At 44.4% G+C, this 18532-nt stretch overlaps 1 protein-coding gene across 5 annotated transcripts in view; it reads left to right on the top strand.

Annotated features, from left to right (window-relative positions):
* Nucleotides 1–18532, top strand: part of RBBP8 (RB binding protein 8, endonuclease) — a 78154-nt gene that overhangs the window by 6735 nt on the left and 52887 nt on the right. For 2 of the 5 annotated variants that reach the window (XM_067546762.1, XM_067546738.1), the window contains exons 1-4: nucleotides 85–168; nucleotides 4387–4447; nucleotides 5090–5317; nucleotides 17217–17259. In XM_067546762.1, the coding sequence (XP_067402863.1) occupies nucleotides 5206–5317; nucleotides 17217–17259 (155 nt within the window). In that variant the 5' untranslated portion in view covers nucleotides 85–168; nucleotides 4387–4447; nucleotides 5090–5205. Of the gene's footprint in view, nucleotides 1–84; nucleotides 169–4122; nucleotides 4147–4386; nucleotides 4448–5089; nucleotides 5318–17216; nucleotides 17260–18532 lie in introns of those variants that run through there. The other 3 variants (XM_067546746.1, XM_067546757.1, XM_067546755.1) reach the window with 3 other exon arrangements.

Genomic DNA, 18532 nt, shown 5'->3' with positions numbered 1-18532 from the left:
TCGCGAGAAGTCGCCGGCCACCGGCTAGGGCACTGTCTGCGGTGCAGCGCCTGAACAGCCCGGCGGGGGCGCAGAGGGGGCCTTCGCTCCTGCTCCGCCCCGCCTTTCTCTTAATCTCTTTCCCGCCGTTGGCGCGAGCCGCCGGAGAGACCAACCAGCCGCCGCCAGGTAACGGCGCGCGCGCGAGCCCCCCCCTCCCGTCCCTGGTGGCAGCGCGCGCGGCTCGCGGCAGGGGGTCCCGCCCGGCGGGGCAGCCCTGCCGCGCGGCGAACGGGCTCGAGGAAGACCCGCTTCCCCCGAATCAGCCCCTCGGCACCGGCCCCCAAATAACCGCCGGAACCCAACCGCCGCTGCTCCTCCCCTTCCCCCGGCGCCAGCCTGGGCCACGCGTCCCCCCAAGTCTCCCCCGGCCCCTCCTCCGAGAGCGCGCGCCGCCCCGTCTCCCTCCCTGGCCCGTCGCCGGCTCACATTGCCCGGGGACAGGGCGCTGCATCAACCCCAGCCCAGCAGCCCCCGGTACCGCCCCACCCACGCCCAGGGCTCGCGCAAACCCCGCCTCTGAAATGGTCCCGTCCCCCCCCCAGACCCTGAAATTCCCCCCCCCTCCCCTCCCCCGACTGTGTTTTCTGCTAGTTTGTTACTGAGCGCGGCGGTCGCTGGAAGTGAGTGAGGATGGGGTTGGACCCTCTCGGCCCATGGGCAGGGCTGCTCTTGTGAAATAGCCGCTGCTCCCAGCCTGGGGAAGAAGTGATGATGCATCCTCTCCGGGCAGCTTTGGGGGGGCTGTAAAGGCCGCACGTGCTCCAGGGCAGCAGCCGTAGAGGGTAGCAGTGGTGAGAACTCAGCCCCTTATTAAGCGAAGAAATCTCGAAAGCTGGTCCTTTCCGCTGACAGAGGTTGGTCCAGTTAAAGATAATTCACCCAGGCTGTCTCACTCCAGAAATCTCAAGTCATTTCTATGAAAGAATTAAAATGAAATTGCTCACCCTTGTTTTTGCCTGGAAATTGACAAGGCTGCCCTGGCAAGGAACCAGGACCCTGGGAGTGGAGACCAGCTACTCAGCTCTCAGGGGGGCACTGGAGCAGTCAAATTGACAAGAATGACAGCCCCACAATCTAAATTGACACTGCATCGCCCTAACTAAGCTGACATAAGCCCTGCAACTCTCAAAAAACAGGGCGGTTTTGTCAGTGGGGGGTGTGGGTGTGGTGATTGCAGTGTGTACACCAGCACTGTTTTGTTGAAAAAAGCTGGCTTTGGTTGACCAGTCTAGTATACACCAGGCCTGAGCCCCAAAATTAAGCTGTAAAAACACACCCTTGTTCACCACCTACTTCATGGGCTTTGTATTATGGCCTTAAAGCTGATGGATTCAGACTAAAGCCTTGCCTGCCCTACACAGATAAGTCTACCTATGTCAGGTTGACTTACAGCCACCGCATTAATTACTGCAGGTGGCTGATGTCCGCACTACCCTCCTTGGATTGTCTCTTAGCTCTTCTGGCAGCTCCTTGCCAGGAGTCTGGCTGTCCCACAGGCTTCTGGCGGGCAACCCACCCTCCCCCTCACCTCTCTGTTTCCAGCCAGGAATGGGGTCCAGCCACCTGGGCTTCTTGCCCTGGCTCTCAGCTAGGAGCGGGTCCAGCTGCCCAGCTCTTCAGGGGAACAGGAGGCAGCTGGACTCTAGCTGCCCAGCTTTCTTGTCAATTTCATGGCTGGAGCAGAAGCAATGTCTACACTGACACTTCCTTGCCCTAACTACACCCACATAAGCCCTACACCTCTTGTTGAGGTGGTTTATTATGTTGGCATAGCAAGAGAGTTGCATCTGCAGGAGGAGCATTTCAGTATGTACATGTCCACTGTTTTGTTGACAAAATCGGACTTGTTGACAAAACTCTGTAGTGTAGACAAGGCCTGAGGCTGTCTATTCTAGGGTTTTTCTGCAAAAATGGCTGCTGCTGGGAGTCCTTGTGTAGACAAGTTTCTTGTGGCTGCCAGCACTTTTAATAGTGGTCTAACAATCCAGTGGAGTCTCAAGAGCATCATGGTGTTATAAATGTTATTGGCTACAAGAGCTTTTCTTAAATTAGCTGCAGGGGTTCTGAAACATTTTTTGCTGAGACCCCCCCTTTGAAAATATTTCAGGCTGTGATGACCCCCCCCACCCCCCCAAAAAAAAGTGATGACCTCCCCATGCCATGCCACCGTTACCAGTATGTGTGGTGGCTGACAGCTCATGACCCTCTCCCACTCCCATAATAACCTCACGACCCCCTGAGGGATCATGACCCCCCAGTTTGGGAACCCCTGAGCTAGTGCATTCAAAGTTGGTGACAGCCAGAGAGCAGCACCAATACAGCTGAGTAAAGGAATAGTCTTGTTCATCTTAATGAAGTGTTAACACAAATATCTAATTACAATAATTAAATTGTCAACTTAGTAACTGCTACTGCCGATGAAAACATGTAAGAGAAGAGATGGACAATATCTTACAAAATCCTGCACAGTGACCTGTGAAAGACCCTTCATTTTGATGCCATAAATGGGTAGTGTTTAGGGAAGAAAAAGCATTGGTATTTTCCCAGTTTAACCTATAAACCCAAAAGATTAGAGGACGGGGTTGGAGGACAACAGCATATGAAGTCCATCAGTGGAGAGCCAATTCTGCAAACCCAGTGGGGCATCAAGCCTACCCCAAGCAGCAGGCCTTTTCTTCTTTAGGGTTGCAGGTGACATCAGTCAGCTTTCTCCTTGATTCTAGCAGTTGCTGTTCCTCTGTCTGCTGAATATAGTATGCCAACATCTTCATATACATTCAGTTCAATGTTTCAAGCTCTTTTTCAGAGCCGTGATGGCTGTTTTAGAATCAGTTATTAATATCAGACTCAGCTTTGTTTTGTACTTATGCAACTGCCCGGCCTTGTCCAGGGGTGTTCCAGAACACTGACTGCTAGAGACAAGAGAGTAAACAGAGTATGCATGATCATGTGTTAAACATCTTCCATGAATGGTGTCTCATTTTGGGGTCATAAAGCCAGTGGAACTTGGGACAATTCCACTATTTTATTTTTTTAATTTCAGCATTGTGTACTACTGATAACAAATTTTGTGGGAATCTTGTGCATAAAAACCTTAGATACAATCCTTAAAGGTGGAAGAAAATTCCCTCCACATGCCCTCCAACTGAAAATGACTGACCCTAGATGCTCAAATCTAATTCTGTAAGCAAGGGAGCATCATCTGATCTCAGCTGTCCTCACTGCTCATAGAGAGAGGTGATTTCTCAGGCAGCTCTGTTTAAAAGCTAGTGAAAACAAAGGTCTAAAAGACATTCCCAGTGGGTTCCAAAAAGAAGCATTGTATGATGGCTCAAAGTGAAGCATTTCAACTGTGAAGATGTATGGAGACCTCTATCACAACTTCAATTGGTGACCAGTAGTTATCCCTAATTCCAAAAGGTGACTTGTTTTCTGTTGAAGAGTTGTTTAATATAAGACCCTTAGTGAACTTGAAACTTGTAGCCAGTGGACTAGGTCATGTGATTCAACCTCCAAGAGCCAAAACTGATGCAAGCATATTTGCGGCTATCTGATGTCTGTCTAAGTAAGGTGCACATTTTGAGCATCCACACAATATCTTTTAATTGTATTTATCCTCAAACACTGCTGTAAGGTAAGGAAAGTATTAATATCCCATTTTAGTGATGGGGAAGTGAGACATACAGAGGCTTAGTGGCTTGCTCAGGGTCAGACAGGAAGTATGTGGTAGAGCAGAGACTTGGAGCCAGGTCTTCCAAGTCCTAGGTTAGCCCTCAAACCATTGGACCATCCTTCCTAATTTGAAGATCTATTGTTTATGTGAGAAGTTTCAGCCTAAATATAAATGTTCAGGTAGCTTATGAACTTACACCTTAGGAAGTACAGCTGCTTCAGTACTCCTGCATCTGGCTGGTTATGAAGAGAAGCTTTGCATTGTACCTCAGAAACTCTGGGAGCCTTGGCCCCTTCCATCTGCGGATCTTAGAAGTCTGTCTCTAGCATGCTTGGTCAGAATCGTAGTTCAAGAATAACTCAATATGGCCAGGGGATTATTTGTTATTTGTATTACAGAACAACAGTAACCAAGATCAGGACCTATGGTGGGTAGGTACAATACATGCATATAATAAGAAATACTCTGTGTCCCCAAAAGATTATAATGTAAAGAGACAAGTCAGAGGATGGGAGAGAGGAAAGGTTGGTATCCCCGGTTTCACAAATGAGGAACTCAGGGACAGATTTCATGGCTTTTTCAATGTCACATATATCTGTCAGCACCAGGAATTAATCCAGATCTGAGTTCCAATGCAGTGCCCTAACCACAGCACCTTGCTTCCTCTCTAGGTTACCTGCGGAGATCCTCTGCATTATGGAACCCCTCATAAAGGAGCAGGAGCAGCACTAGGTGGGCATTTCCTTGTAGTGTGGCTCCATCAAAGTCATACTGCCAGAGTCTAAGAGGAGTCTGATTCAATGCAGAGACGCAGGACCCTGTGACTTTCATGGATCCCCAAGATCCTCATGGATCTGGGGGAATCTGCAAGTTTTGTGGCCAACCTCCTATTCTTTGAGGAAACATTCGCACTCTGTGGCAGAATTTAGAGAAAATTGCCAGGGGAAACCTGTGTTTCTCTTCTGACATCCTCCTTTAGGAAGGGGCATGTATCTAGAATTAAAGACATGCACACCCTGTGATTTCTTTAGCCAATTGGCCCCCTTTGTATTGCAGTGTTTTCAAATGGCAAAATGTGGGAAGCATAAGATAGTTTTGGTAAGCAGGAATTAGATTAAAATGTTTTTAAACATGGAAAAAGTGTGAACAATCCTTAAAATCCATAGTCTAATTTGAATTTGGTAGCATTTAAAAAAAAAACAAAAAAAAACCTAAATTTTATTATTCAATAGTTTTTAGCTTTCAGCAACATAATTAGAACTTACCACACTTGTAAGGTAAATAATGACAGGCAGTGGGCTTTGTATTTCATCCATGGCTGCAAGTCATACTCTGATACATGCAAATGTAAATGTTGTCAATCTGTCATTACAGGCATGCAGCTATCTTCAGAAACAAACTTCGTAGCTATGTAATTTAAAACTAAAAAGGAGAGAGTAAACAAGTACCATAGATAAGACTAGCGAAAAAGTTGCATTGGAAAAGACAAGATGAATGCTTCTGGAGGAAATTGTGGGAGTCCTAGCTCTGCTGAATCTACTGGTGACTTCTTCAAGGAACTGTGGTCCAAACTAAAAGAATGTCATGATAAAGAAGTACAAGGTAAATTGTTCTATCTCGTGCTGTATCTTGATGTAACTTGATGTATTTATGAACAGGATACAGGTTGGGGTTGCCTGTGATAGCAGGGAACTGGACCTGATGATCCAGAGATCTCTTCCAGAGGAGGAGAGAGGAGAGGAGAGGAGGTCAGACTGGATGATCACAGTGGTCCCCTTTGGCTTTAAAATCTGTGAATATTCTTGCAGGGTTGGAACCTAAGCAACCAAACTGTATAAATGAGCTGATAAATCTATCAAGTAAAATTCATAACCTGATCTGACGGTTACAGTTGCTTTGGAGGTACTTAGTGCTATTTTGCTATTAGTGCTTCATAGTTGAAAGTTGCTAGCTTTAATGGAAAAGCAAATTACCAAGCCCAATGCTTTTTTCCTCCTTTTTTCTTACTTCTTTTTTCTTACCTCTTCAGATACATAAAATCAGTGGATTGCATAGAAATTAACACTAGTGGTTCCATCTTAAGACTATACCAAGTGGCAATGCCTGTAGTTTTAAATATTCACAATGAAATTCATAATAAAAGCTATTTATTCTTGCATTATATTTTTCAGCCTTTGTGCTACTGGTTGTACCATGGCTATGACTCTTAGAAGGCATTGTACATATGCACTCTTCAGTATTGGGGAGAATTAAAAAAACATCCAAAATGAGGGGAATTATCATAGCATATAACTTTAATATTTTACCATATTTATAGTATTTCATGAAACAATTCCCATGCATGTGTGTTTTCTTTTTCTAAAAATACTTGGTCCAAACTTAAAACCTGGTCTCACAAATCTTAACTCACATGAGTAATCCTTAATGCATGTGATTAGTTCTTTTGAATTGATTTAGAACACCATTTGACTTGAACTGCTGAAAATGCATTCTTGTTACATAAAGACTATATACATTACTTTGGAAGAGAAGCAGATGACTTCTTGGGAACTGTTGTAGGCCCCAATCATGCAATTAGATCCTCTTAGGCAGACAGTTCCACCTACATGGAGTCTCACTGATTTCAAAACGAGTGCAGAGTCTGTGGAGGCCTGATTGTGGGGACCACTCCTTAGTTTTCAAATACCTAGTGGCCCAATCTTATGAAATGAAACTGCCCTCATAACTGCCCACTGAAATTAGCGGGAGGTTTGATTCCACTCAGTAACTTGCAAGATTGGGCCTTGAAGGTTTATGTAAATGGTCAAAAACTTCTGTTAATTTATTGTTCGCTAAAAGGAAATTAATTTGGCATAGTTAAAAGAAAATTAAAGATTTACCAACCAATAACATTATTACTTTTTAAAATAATTCTTAGTTTGTATCCTGAGATGCAAAATAAATTTATATAATGTCCTGAAAAAACTACAATGTTGTGTTTATTTCTTAAAATATTATCTTTACTCCTGTTGGTTCAATTCAGTCTTCAAATGGTTTTCAGTAGTGGTGTGATGTCCTCAGCAGATCACATGCTGGAGCATCAGAGGGATCTGGCAATCCCATGGAATGTCTGAAAGTGAACCTGAAGGGGGGGAAAAAACCTAAGACAAGAGTAGTGTTGAATACTCCTTTCTGGGCATTCAGAGCATATTTCTAAAGTTTTGGTTTTCTTTATACATTTGAATGTTTTCTCTAAAATGTGTATTGGGCACGGCCAGATAATTTTGCCACTAGGCAAACTTTTTCATGCCTAGCTGTTTGGTAGTATGTCCCACAGTGTTGGGTAAAATTAGATCTTCTATGATAACATCAAAGACATGCCTGAAGGATAGGTAATTTTTTCAAAAGGTGGGGATCTTTCTGTAGAACCCAGTACAAGTGAATATTTCAGACACATCAAATACAGACTTGCCTGGACTTCGCTTGTTCCTGAAGTCTATAAATAAGAATTAAAATTGACTCATGAGTTTCAAATCTAGATGTCAGCAAAATGTATATTAAATATGGTGATAGTCAGGAGAAATGAAGTATTTGCTCAAGAAATACTTTGTGTACGTGCTTGTACTAACTATAAGAGGACTGTTATTTCTGTTACAAATTCTGTTTTCTGCGGATTTGTAACTCATAACTTGCAACAGCCTCAAATTTCACATAAGGTGTAATTTTTTAAAAGTGCTTTAAATTGGTTATGTTGGATTGTTTTTTATTAGCACATTGGTGAAAAAATGTGTATACACTCTACATTGTGTGGCTGGTTACACTAAATGAAAAACAGCTATTTTTGAACAAATGTAATTTTACGACTTCTGTGCTTTGTCTTTAGAGGATAAATGGTGGCCCAATTTATTCACCTTTTGAAAAGCTGCTTCTCTGCTGACAAAATAACTAACAATTTCTGCCACAAACTTCCTGTGTGACCGAACTAGCAGAAAAACAGTCGAGGGGGAAGGAGGAGCAATTCTCTTATGGCCTAATTATTAAAGGGACTGTGCACCTGTAGTTCCCGTTGACTTCAGTAGGATTTGTGGGTGCTCAGTACTTCTGAAAATCGGACACTAAATCTTTTGTGCCTCAGTTTCCCATATGTAAGATGTGTATAGTAATACTTTCCTATTTCACAAATATTAGCATTAGACAATATCCTGTGTGAAGTGCACAGATCCTACAGATATTAGTACTTACATACTATTTACAAATTAGATACGTAATATGAATAGTTTGTCTAGGTATGTGTAGGATTTGTTCCTCATCAACGTTGTATCTGAGCATAAACTTTAAAACTAATTTGAAGCTGTCTACTAGAGGAGACAATTGTACCTATAACGTTGAACAAACAGAGGAGGATGTTTTCATAAAACAATACAATAAATAGTCCAGTTCTTCTCCATTACACCATATCCCTTCCACCAGAGCGGGAGCCCTCAGCTCCCTCAGGGGCCAGAAAGGCCCTCCCCGTGCACACTACACACTCCTTGGCAGGAAGCGGGGGTTAAAAGCCTACCAGAGGCCCCAGAGTGGGGCAGGACAGTAGAGGGGAGAGACTCACTCCCAGAGCCCGCCAGAAGGAATGTTTTGCTGAGCCCTGCTACACCCTGAGGGGCCCCAGAACGGCTGATTGCTCAGCCTTGTTGCTTTGCTGAGCCCCGTCATGCCCAGAGGGGCTTCAAGACTGCTGACTGCTCAGCTGTATTTGTTGTTGGGCCCCATCATGCCAAGGAGCCCTCGACCAGTGGCGTAGGAGGTAGCCAGAGGCAACGCACAACACCTTGGGGCCTGCACGAAATGGGAGTTGCAACACCACCACCCCCCTTTTGGGGGAACCCCAAGCACCATCTGTCACACGTGGTGGAGAATGTGGGCATAAGCTTGATCCAGGCCTTGATACAGGGCCTAAGAGGACAGTGGAGATAGAGAAGCTACTGAAGTGACTGGCCGAAAATCAACGGCAACAGGCTGAACACCAGGAATGGCAACAACAGCAACTGTTCCAGCAAATGGCGGCCTATCAGCAGCAGCAGTAAAACACTCAACAGGAGCGGCTGATTCGAGAATTGGTGGTCCAGCAAAAGGAACAGCAGCAACTGCTCGCCCAGCAGATGGCGGCGGCATTCCAGCCCCCAAGAATCCAGGCAGGCATGGGAGGGAGTAGCCTAGCCTCCCCAGGGCTGACCACACAGCCAGTAAAGCTGACAAAAGATGGGGCCCAAAGACGACCCTGAGGCATTTCTGGTGGTGTTTGAAAGGGTTGCTATGGCTGCCTCATGGGCACTAGGGCATTGGGCTGTCATCTTGGCCCCCTACCTTACGGGCATGTCACAAACAGCCTACCAGGGAATGGACCCTGTGGAAGTGCAAGACTATGACAAGGTGAAGGCAGCCATCCTCTATGCATTCGCTCTTACCCCAGAGACACATCACCTGAAGCTGCGCCAGGAGAAGTTCGTGGCCAGCGACTGCCCCCAGGACATTACACAGTGGATGAAGGAGCATTGCTGGTGCTGGCTGGCCCCAGAAGGGTGGACAGGGAAACAGGTTGCCGAACAGGTTGCTCTGGAGCAGTACACTCAGGTCCTGCCCACTCAGGCACAAGAATGGGTGTTGAGGCACCACCCCCAGATCTAGGCAGAAGCTGTGCACCTGACGGAGGACAACCTGGCGGCTGAAGGGGCAATGGATGTGGCCACCAGCCCGATCACCCAGAGGGTGCAACCCAACTTTAGGCCCAAAGGATGCTGGCCGACTTTAGACCCCAAGGATGACACCCAGCCATGGAGAGGGGCCTGAAATCTAGCCTATAACCCGACCAGTCCTCCAAGGACCACCAGGGCTATGGTATCCCGGCCAAGGAGGTAAAGAAGGAGCCCAGCAACCCCGGAGAGTTACATGGCGGCCACCTGCTCACTACTAGCCGAGGAGTGATGACCCTGGTGGGAGCACGATGCTTCTCTTGCAGGTTACCAGGGCACTTCTGGCAGGACTGCCCGCAGATGGACTGTTTCTATGGACAGGCACAGACAGCTACATTCCACGCTCAGAGGAAGGGACGCCCTAAACTGACAGTGGAAGTCAGGGTGAACGGGATGAAGAGGACGGATCTGTTCAACAAGGTGTAGCCAGTCGATGGTGTGCTGCCAGCTGGTCCCAGAGGGGGAGGCTTTGGACATTGTGTATTTGCAATGCATTCATGGAGATGTACGTCCTTACCCGATAACAGAAGTGGAGCTCACGATCTGCGGCCAAACATGGAGGATGCGGGTATGCATGGCCAACACCCTGGTGTATCCAGTGATACTGGACTGGGATACAGAAAAGTTCAGTGCACTAGCCAAGGTGTGGGCAACTCGACCCCCGAACAACCAAGGAGGAAGGGGAGAACTGTCAAGCCTTCCTGAGCCAAGGCACAAAGAGGGGGGAGCCTAACACAGCCTGGGGATCAAGGAGACCCTGGTGGCAGCAACCCCCAGGGGGCCGCCCCTCCCCAAGCCAGAAGGGCAGAACTGGGGTGGGTGGATTGGGACATGTTGACGCGGGAAGAGGACTTATGGGGGATCAGCTGGATGACCCCACATTGTCGCCCATATGAAAAACTAGCCCAAATAGATGGAGAGGAAGTTGATCCTGTGCTTTGTAGGGTGTGGCCAATTTTGAGGTGAGGGAGGAAAGGTTGTATAGGCTAGCCAAGGACCTGCATACAGGCGAGACCCTTACCGAACTCCTAGTTCTGTGGAAGTATAGGCCACAGGTCCTCCACCTTGTGCACTCGGTGCCATGTGAGGAGCATTTGGGGAGGCAGAAGACTCTGGACAGGGTTCTCCACTGGCTTTACTGGCCAGGGATACACGCTGAGGTCAAAGACTACTGTGCATTATGTCCCGAATGCCACATGATGGATAAGAAGAGACCCCTGAAAGCCCCATTAGTGCCTCTCCCCTTGGTAGACACACCATTTGAGGGGTTTGGGGCTAGATTTAGTGGGGCCCCTGGAAAAGACAGTAACAGTGTACCGGTACATCTTGGTGGTTCTAGACTACACTACCCAGAGACTGTACCCCTTCGTGCGGCCACCACAGCCAATATAGCAGCCAAACTGGTCAAGATGTTTTTGAGGGTGCGGATCCCCAAAATGATCCTCACAGACCAGGGAACAAACATTACTTCACAGGTAATGAAGGAACTGTGCACTCTGCTGAAGGTCAAAACCTTGCGAACATCAGTATACCACCCCCAAATGGATGGGCTAGTAGAGCGCTTCAACAAGACGCTCAAGCAAATGTTGGAGAAGTTTGCGGCTGGGAACCCAAAACATTGGGATCACCTACTTCCCCCCCTCTTATTCGCAGTACGGGAGGTCCCCCAGGTATCAACGGGGTTTTCCCCATTAGAGCTGCTATACGGATGACAGCCCCGGCGAATACTCTATCTATTACGAGAAACCTGGGAGGAGCAGACAATGAGACCACAGAATGTCATACAGTATGTTTTACAATTGAGGGAAGTTTTAAAGAAAGTGGGGGAGTTTTCCTGGGAGAATCTTCTGCAGGCCCAACAGTGACAGGAGGTGACTTACAACCAAGGAGCCCATGCTTGTGTGTTCCAGGGGACAGGGTCCTCCTGCTCTTCCCCACTTCGGAGTCCAAACACCTAGCTCAACGGTAGGGCCCTTTTGAGGTGGCCTGGTGAATCAGGGAAATAGACTACAAGATGTGCCAGCCAGGGAAACGCAGGGCCACCCAGGTCTACCACGTAAACCTCCTGAAGGTGTGGCGAGCCCGGGAAGCACTACTTATCATAGATACTCCGTCGGACCCAGAATTGGGGCCACAAGCCATTTCAGGCCCTGGGGACAAAACAGTAACGCTGGGGGAAGGGATCTAGTCCAGGCAGGCCAATCAGGTCCATGCACTAGTTAGGGGACTCCTGTGAGTTTTCTCAGGCCGGCCGGGACGTACCCACCTGGCCTGTCACCACATAAAGACAGAACTGGGCAGAAGCTCCGAGAGAACCCCAGGCCCCTGCCATGAAAGATGTGGACGACGGTGCAACAAGAATTGAAGAATATGCTCAACATGGGGATCGTGGAGGAATTCCAGTCGGACTGGAGAAACCCAATTGTCCTAGTACCCAAGTCTGATGGTTCTGTCCAATTCTGCATTGACTTTTGCAAGGTCAGTGCGGTGTCTAAGTTTGATGCATACCCGATGCCCCAAGTTGAACTATTAGAGACGCTAGGAACTGCTGAGTACATCTCCACCTTGGACCTAACAAAGGACTATTGGCAGATCCCTTTAACATCAGAGTCCTGGGAGAAGACTGCCTTTGCCACTCCCTGGGGCTTATACCAGTTAAAGACCATGCCCTTTGGACTTTATGGGGCTGTGGCCACCTTTCAGCTCCTCATGGATCAGGTACTGCGCCCCCACCGGGAGTATGCAACGGCCTATATAGATGATATTGTGATATACAGCCAGAGTTGGGAAGACCATCTGAGGCACCTCGAGAAGGTACTCCAGGCGCTCGGGGAGGCAGGATTAACGGCCAACCCAGCCAATTGCTGGCTAGGGCAGCAGTGGGTGAAGTCCCTGGGTTATCAAATTGGAAGAGGAGTATTGAGGCCCCTGGTGGACAAGGTCCAAGCCTTAATCCAGTGCACCGTCCCTACCTCAAAACAACAAGTACGGAGCATTTGGGGATTGGCCAGGTACTATTGTCACTTTATCCCAGACTTCAAAACAATTGCGGCATCCCTGACAGCCCTCTTATGCAAAGCCAGCCCTAGGAAGATTACCTGGTCCCGCTATTGTGAAAAAGCCTTCCGAACTTTACAGGGATACCTGCCAAGAACCAGTCCTTATCCATCCCAATTTCTCAAAGGAGTTCATCCTCCAAATGCACACCTCGCGGGTAGGGCTTGGAGCCGTGTTGTCACAGGAGTGTGGCGGGAAGGAACACCCAGTGGAATACCAGCCATAAGCTATTCCTCTGTGAGGTCGAGTATTTGGTGATCGAAAAAGAAGCACTGGCAGTGAGGTGGGCAGTGGATGCCCTCTGCTGTTATCTCTGGGTTAACCCTTTCTGCCTGATAACTGACCATGCACCACTAAAATGGTTGCAAGGAATGAAAGACACCAACCCAAGGATTATGAGATGGTACTTGGTGTTACAGCCGTACGACTTCACGATCTCACATAGGGCTGGGAAAGAGCACTGCAGACTTCTTCTCCAGGGAATGGGAGGCCCAAGACTCCCCAAGAGAAGCCCCAACGAGTCACCTGAGGGGAAGGGTATGTGATGGGATGAACATGCTCCTCCCCCCAGAGGGGGAGCCCTCAGCTCCCTTAGGAGCCAGAAAGGTCCCTCCCTGTCATGCACATTACACACTCCTTGGCAGGAAGTGGGGGTTAAAAGCCCAGCAGAGGCCCCAGAGCAGGGTGGGACAATAGAGGAGAGAGACTCACTCCCAGAGCCCACCAGGAGAGTTTTGCTGAGCCCTGCCATGCCCAGAGCCTTATTGTTTGCTGAGCCCTACCACACCCAGTGAGACTCCAGGACTGCCCCCCACCCCAGCCTAGGTGGGTTGTTGGGCCCCATCATGCCAAGGAGCCCTTGACCAGTGGCGTAGGAGGCAGCCGGAGGCAATGCACGACACCTTGGGGCCTGCATGAGATGGGAGTTGCAACAACACCTCCCCCTTTCAGAGGAACCCCAGGCACCGTCTGTCACACACCCATAGAAAAAAGGAGACTATGATAAAGAAGATCTGAATCTTAGATGGGAACTTGAAAAATAAAACACATTTTTGCATAGAAGGATACCTGTAGGAGATGTGAAGGTTGAAGGCTATGGAAAGAGTAAATAAAATTATATTGAAATTGTCTGCTGTCTTCATGCTTATCATAACTGCTTTATATCCTTATCTTCAACATTAATCTTCTATCCTCTCACCCATTCAGAGTAAATTTTCAATTTCTTAGGTGCCTCATAAAAGATATTTCTTAGGTGCCTCATACTATTTTTCATATATTTAGAAGTATTTTCAAAAATTTGTCTCACAAAATTTAGGATATTCAGTACAACAATGAAAGATTATTAGAAATATAACTTTTAAAATTACATATTAAGTGACAGTTAAAACTTTACACTGAATGTCTTTCCTATGTCATTTTAAGATGACATAAGGTGTGGAAGTCTTCAGGTATCGCCTGTTTTCTCATGTGGAAGAGAAGCTAATAAACAAGAGAAAGCATTAGAGAAGGCATTTACCACAAGGATGAAGGTTGTGGGCCACACTCCATTGTATTACATCCTGTTACTTAAAATGCTTGGCTTTTTAGGATAAGAAAGAAGTGCTGTCAGGAGGCTGTATGTATAATGGAATTTGGAACCTTTTCCCTATTAGGTCACTGTTTAAAACCCAACCCATGTTAGTAGAGATAAAAAATTGTCACCGTATGACAGATGTGGTCTCAGTACAATTTCTTTCTGGACAGACATCTGCATAACGTAATTATAACCCAAGTAGCCCATTATAACCCCTCAGATGGAAGCCCCAGAACATACTAGTCCCATGAGAGAGAACTGCATTTCACATTCTAAGAAATGCAGTTCAAATGTTTGTTTGAATGTAAAATAGTGTACATTTTAATGAATACTATAGCTTTTTCTCTGGTTTCTCTGTACTATTTCCGTTTAATTTTTTTCTCAGACAGTGGATTTAGATGCCAAGCCATATGCTAATGCAATGTTAATACTGAAAATTTAAGTACACAGGTCAAGAAATTAAATTGCTGAAGTTCCTGTAGCTATGATAATTCTACCATATATTCATTCAGGCATAAATAAATCACAATCCTTAATGAAAAATATTACGTAGGCATAACGTAGCCTAGTTACAAGTCTCATAGCATTAACTTTTAAATGTTTATGTATTTATATTAACCTTAATGGTGATTTTAAAAATAGATTTAAAACATATAAAGAACTTGATAAATATTCATTGTCACCTACCCAGTGCACATCTTAAAACAGGTAAAAGCCTAATGCCCCAGCAATATATCTCCTGCACCAAATTGTCCACCTACTTCACAAGAAAGTTTCTCCTTTCCAGATACCAAGTGGCTGTGATTAAACTGATCTAAACAGAATGGATATACAAATATGTATATACTCTCCAAAGTGGAAAATGAGGAATTTTTTCCACTTTAGACCATTAGTTGGTTTGCTTCATGTTGAATGTTGGAAACATAAAACTTTTTTGGAAATACAAGCATAGTCCTTTTAGTGTGGTCAAAGCTTCCCGGTCTTCTGAAAGACAAAAAGGAAGAGATTATGGGTAACATTAGTAATTCTACTCTCTCAGATAAATGTAACAAACAGGATTTCTGCCTTCTCATTTTAGTCATTTGACTTTAAAAAAACAAAACCTTTAAGTAACCAGTTCAGTTCCTCCTGAATTCAGGTGAGAGGGGAGATAATGTTACTTGTAGCATAGTACTTGGCCTTTTGAGCACTACCTCTTCAGTAGGTGGCTCAGGTTGCTAATGTTACAATCTTAAATACTTAGCTGAACAGACTACCTGTTCATACAGGAGCTACATTGTTGTGCAGCTTCATTCCTTCCGATGGGTGTGGAGTAGGATTAAAGCACACTTCATAGGGGTTCTAATTGCTGATTCCTAATTGATTTGATGAATAGCAACCACATAAAAAAAATAATTAAACCCTCTTTCTGTGCCGCACGTGACAACATAAAATCTCAAAGGTGCCAAGTGCTTGTGAGATAATTTACCTATTTCCCAAGAACTCTTTTTTTTTTTTTTTTTTTTTTATAAGTAGTCTCCATGCATTTTTCTATCTTGTTGTTACCTCATCATCTTGTAACTGTCCATAGCATGTATTCACTGAATCTTTGTCTTACTTACTTTCCAAGTGTGGAAGTCTGAATGCTGGAAGGTTTGCCAGAATAAAGACTAGCCTGTATGTCAGGAAGTAAACTTTCTTATTCAGCCATTCCTGGGAGAGGGGAAAAAGGAAACTTCTTGACAATCCCAACCTCTACTTCTCCAAGCAAGGTCACATTTTTTATTTGTGTTATTTAGTTATGTCATTACCAGGTCAGCATTTTCTTAAGAAGACTCATGATATTATAACATTAAAGGACATTCCTTTATGTGAATGGCATGCTGGCACAGATATTTTTAGTTCAAAAGTTTTTAAAATATGAATAAAACTGATCAGTCTTCTTTTTTGGGTAGTATATTGGAAGAAGGCATAGGGTAGGGAGGAATTTTCCATATTCATTGGCTTCACATGTTTTATTTTTCCATTTTTAATTTTCTGTCATGCACTGAGCACCTGATTATCCCAAACAGTTTTACTTGGAAGATCCCCTACATGTGTGAATCTTTCCTTTTCTACACAGAGTAGGTGTCTTAGATTCTCTGCAGGACAGGGTTGCCTGAATAGGAAGAGTCAGGGGACAAAAATCAAAGAAGGAACAGAAAGAGGTGCATCATTTCTCACATCACCTTAAAGAGGCTTCCTGGAAGCTTCAGCCTGAGGAGACTGCCAACAGTATGGCTCCAAAAGAGCTGGGAGAATAGGAGTAGCACCGAAGGCATGCCCTCTTTGTGTAGTTTGGAACTTTAAGTGGTGGTATCTTAACATTATCCCTTTGTGCATATCCATGGTGGTACTGTCCTTAATTACATGACTGGATACTGTAATATTTAAAAATTAATGTCAAATCTTTTCTACAACTTTATATACCCATGTGGTACTACTGACTACTCCATGTGTGCAAAGTCCAAGAAAATTGTTTATATGAGTAGTACACAGTACCCCCTACTTTTACAGCATAGTAGTGGTGAAGGTACATTTTTTACAAAGGACAGATTTCTATATTAACTTAAAAGGGAAGCAGGTGCTATTTATTAAGGATCTCGAGATAGCCAGTAATGGGATCTTCATGGCTGTTCCTGAACTGAGCCAAAAACTGGTTCAGATATGGTGGCAAGGACCAAGTAGGCCTTACTCCCTTAGTCCAGGAGCTACTACTTTTCTCCCACACTAGCTATGTTTTGCAGCATTTTTTCCTCTTTCACAGATGGCTAGCAAGCATATTTCCATAGAGATTGACATCAGGAAACACTCATGAAACCAAATGACTCTTGCATTACATACACCTGAATAAATCATGTCTCTCACATGACTAAAAGCTTCTGGAGTGGAAAAATGGAAACTGAGGCCATTTCCAAAGTAGGGCTTTGCAAACAACAATGCTGCTTCCTATCCGAAGGGCCAGCCTTAGCATGACTTATAAATTACCTGTGAACAAGAGAAGGAGTGGTTAAATGTTATGAATGATTTTTAAAGCTCTCATAACTGAAAGGACAATTCAGTTATACAATTGTGTTAAAATGAGTAAAAAGATAATCGGTGTTGTTTTTTTCTTTTCACTTTCCAGGTTTACAGTTGAAAATATCCAAACTGAAAAAGGAAAGGTGTTTGTAAGTACCCATCCATATGCCATACAGATATATTTTGTAGGAGAGAATATTAATATAGTTTAATAAAATGTAATTCCTGCATGATCAGTTGAGGACTTGAGGCCTGATCCTGCAGAGACCCCTATGCATTACTTGCCTCACATGAAGTAGCAAAGTTGAAGTCAATTATACACATGTATAAATGTTTGCAGGATCTATAACCTGAACTCCAGGTCTCCATCCCTCACATGAGCAACTGGTGAATACAGTCTTCTACGGTATTTCTAGGATGCCCATCAAGGATGTTGATAATTCAAATATAAAAAAAATAAGCAGGAAACCTTTTTTAAAATTGAAGTTACTTCTGTACATTATAAAGGAGCAGCAGGCGGCAGAGCCACATTTTAAATTTTTTATCTGAACAGTTTACTTCAAAATGTTGCCTCCACTAAGCCAGGTTATAGTGATTTGTATAAATAATCTGGTGCTATTCTTGTTAGTTTCCAATCAGTTCTCCAGCCTGTACATTAATATAATCCTTTGTTGTGCAAAATCTATTTTTACTTTTTATTAACAATATTGAACATAGCTCATCAGACACACAAATTGAACTAGAAAATGTGCATTTAACATCTTGTTTTTAGTTCTCGATCCAGATTTTATAATTCAGTTAAATGCCAAATCCTATGTTGATTGAACATTGTTTGCAGATATTAACCCCAGATTTCAGGAAAGGTAAAATGAAAGTTTCAAGAACATAACTGTATTTTAAATAGTGTATACTAAGTGATATACTTTCAACTGCTATGCAAAAAGATCATTTATTTGATGTATTTTATAGTTCTCTTTTCATTTTGGGAAATAAAAGCTTAATTACATGAAACACACTAAAGAAACTAAATTATACTATTCTAACTAGTAATCAGAAATATTCCCTATGTGCAATATGGTCAAGATACATATTCTTTATTTTTTTAATATGCAACCATAATACTCTTAACATGGTTTTCTATATTCCGTTTCTTTGTGCTCTTCCAAAACAAATTGTGTCTGTATAAATGTGTAGTTATGTTAACAAGTTTTCCCATTGTTAATTTCAGTCCCTACATTTTTCCTAGGTATGCCATTTTGGATAAATAATTCCTCTCAAACAGATATGAACTCTCGCCCATGTTATCCAAATTTAGTTTTTAGTATCTTCATTAGTCTTCCAGTTATTTATTTATTTATATATTTGTGACATGATAACTCCCAGAGGTGTCATAATCTTTCTGGTGGCTCTTTGATGACTTCC

This window comes from Emydura macquarii, unplaced genomic scaffold (genome assembly GCF_026122565.2).
Source record: "Emydura macquarii macquarii isolate MOO-44397 ecotype Brisbane River unplaced genomic scaffold, CSIRO-AGI_Emac_v2 contig_212, whole genome shotgun sequence".
Classification (NCBI taxonomy): domain Eukaryota; kingdom Metazoa; phylum Chordata; order Testudines; family Chelidae; genus Emydura; species Emydura macquarii.
This window is presented reverse-complemented; position numbering and strand designations above follow the sequence as displayed.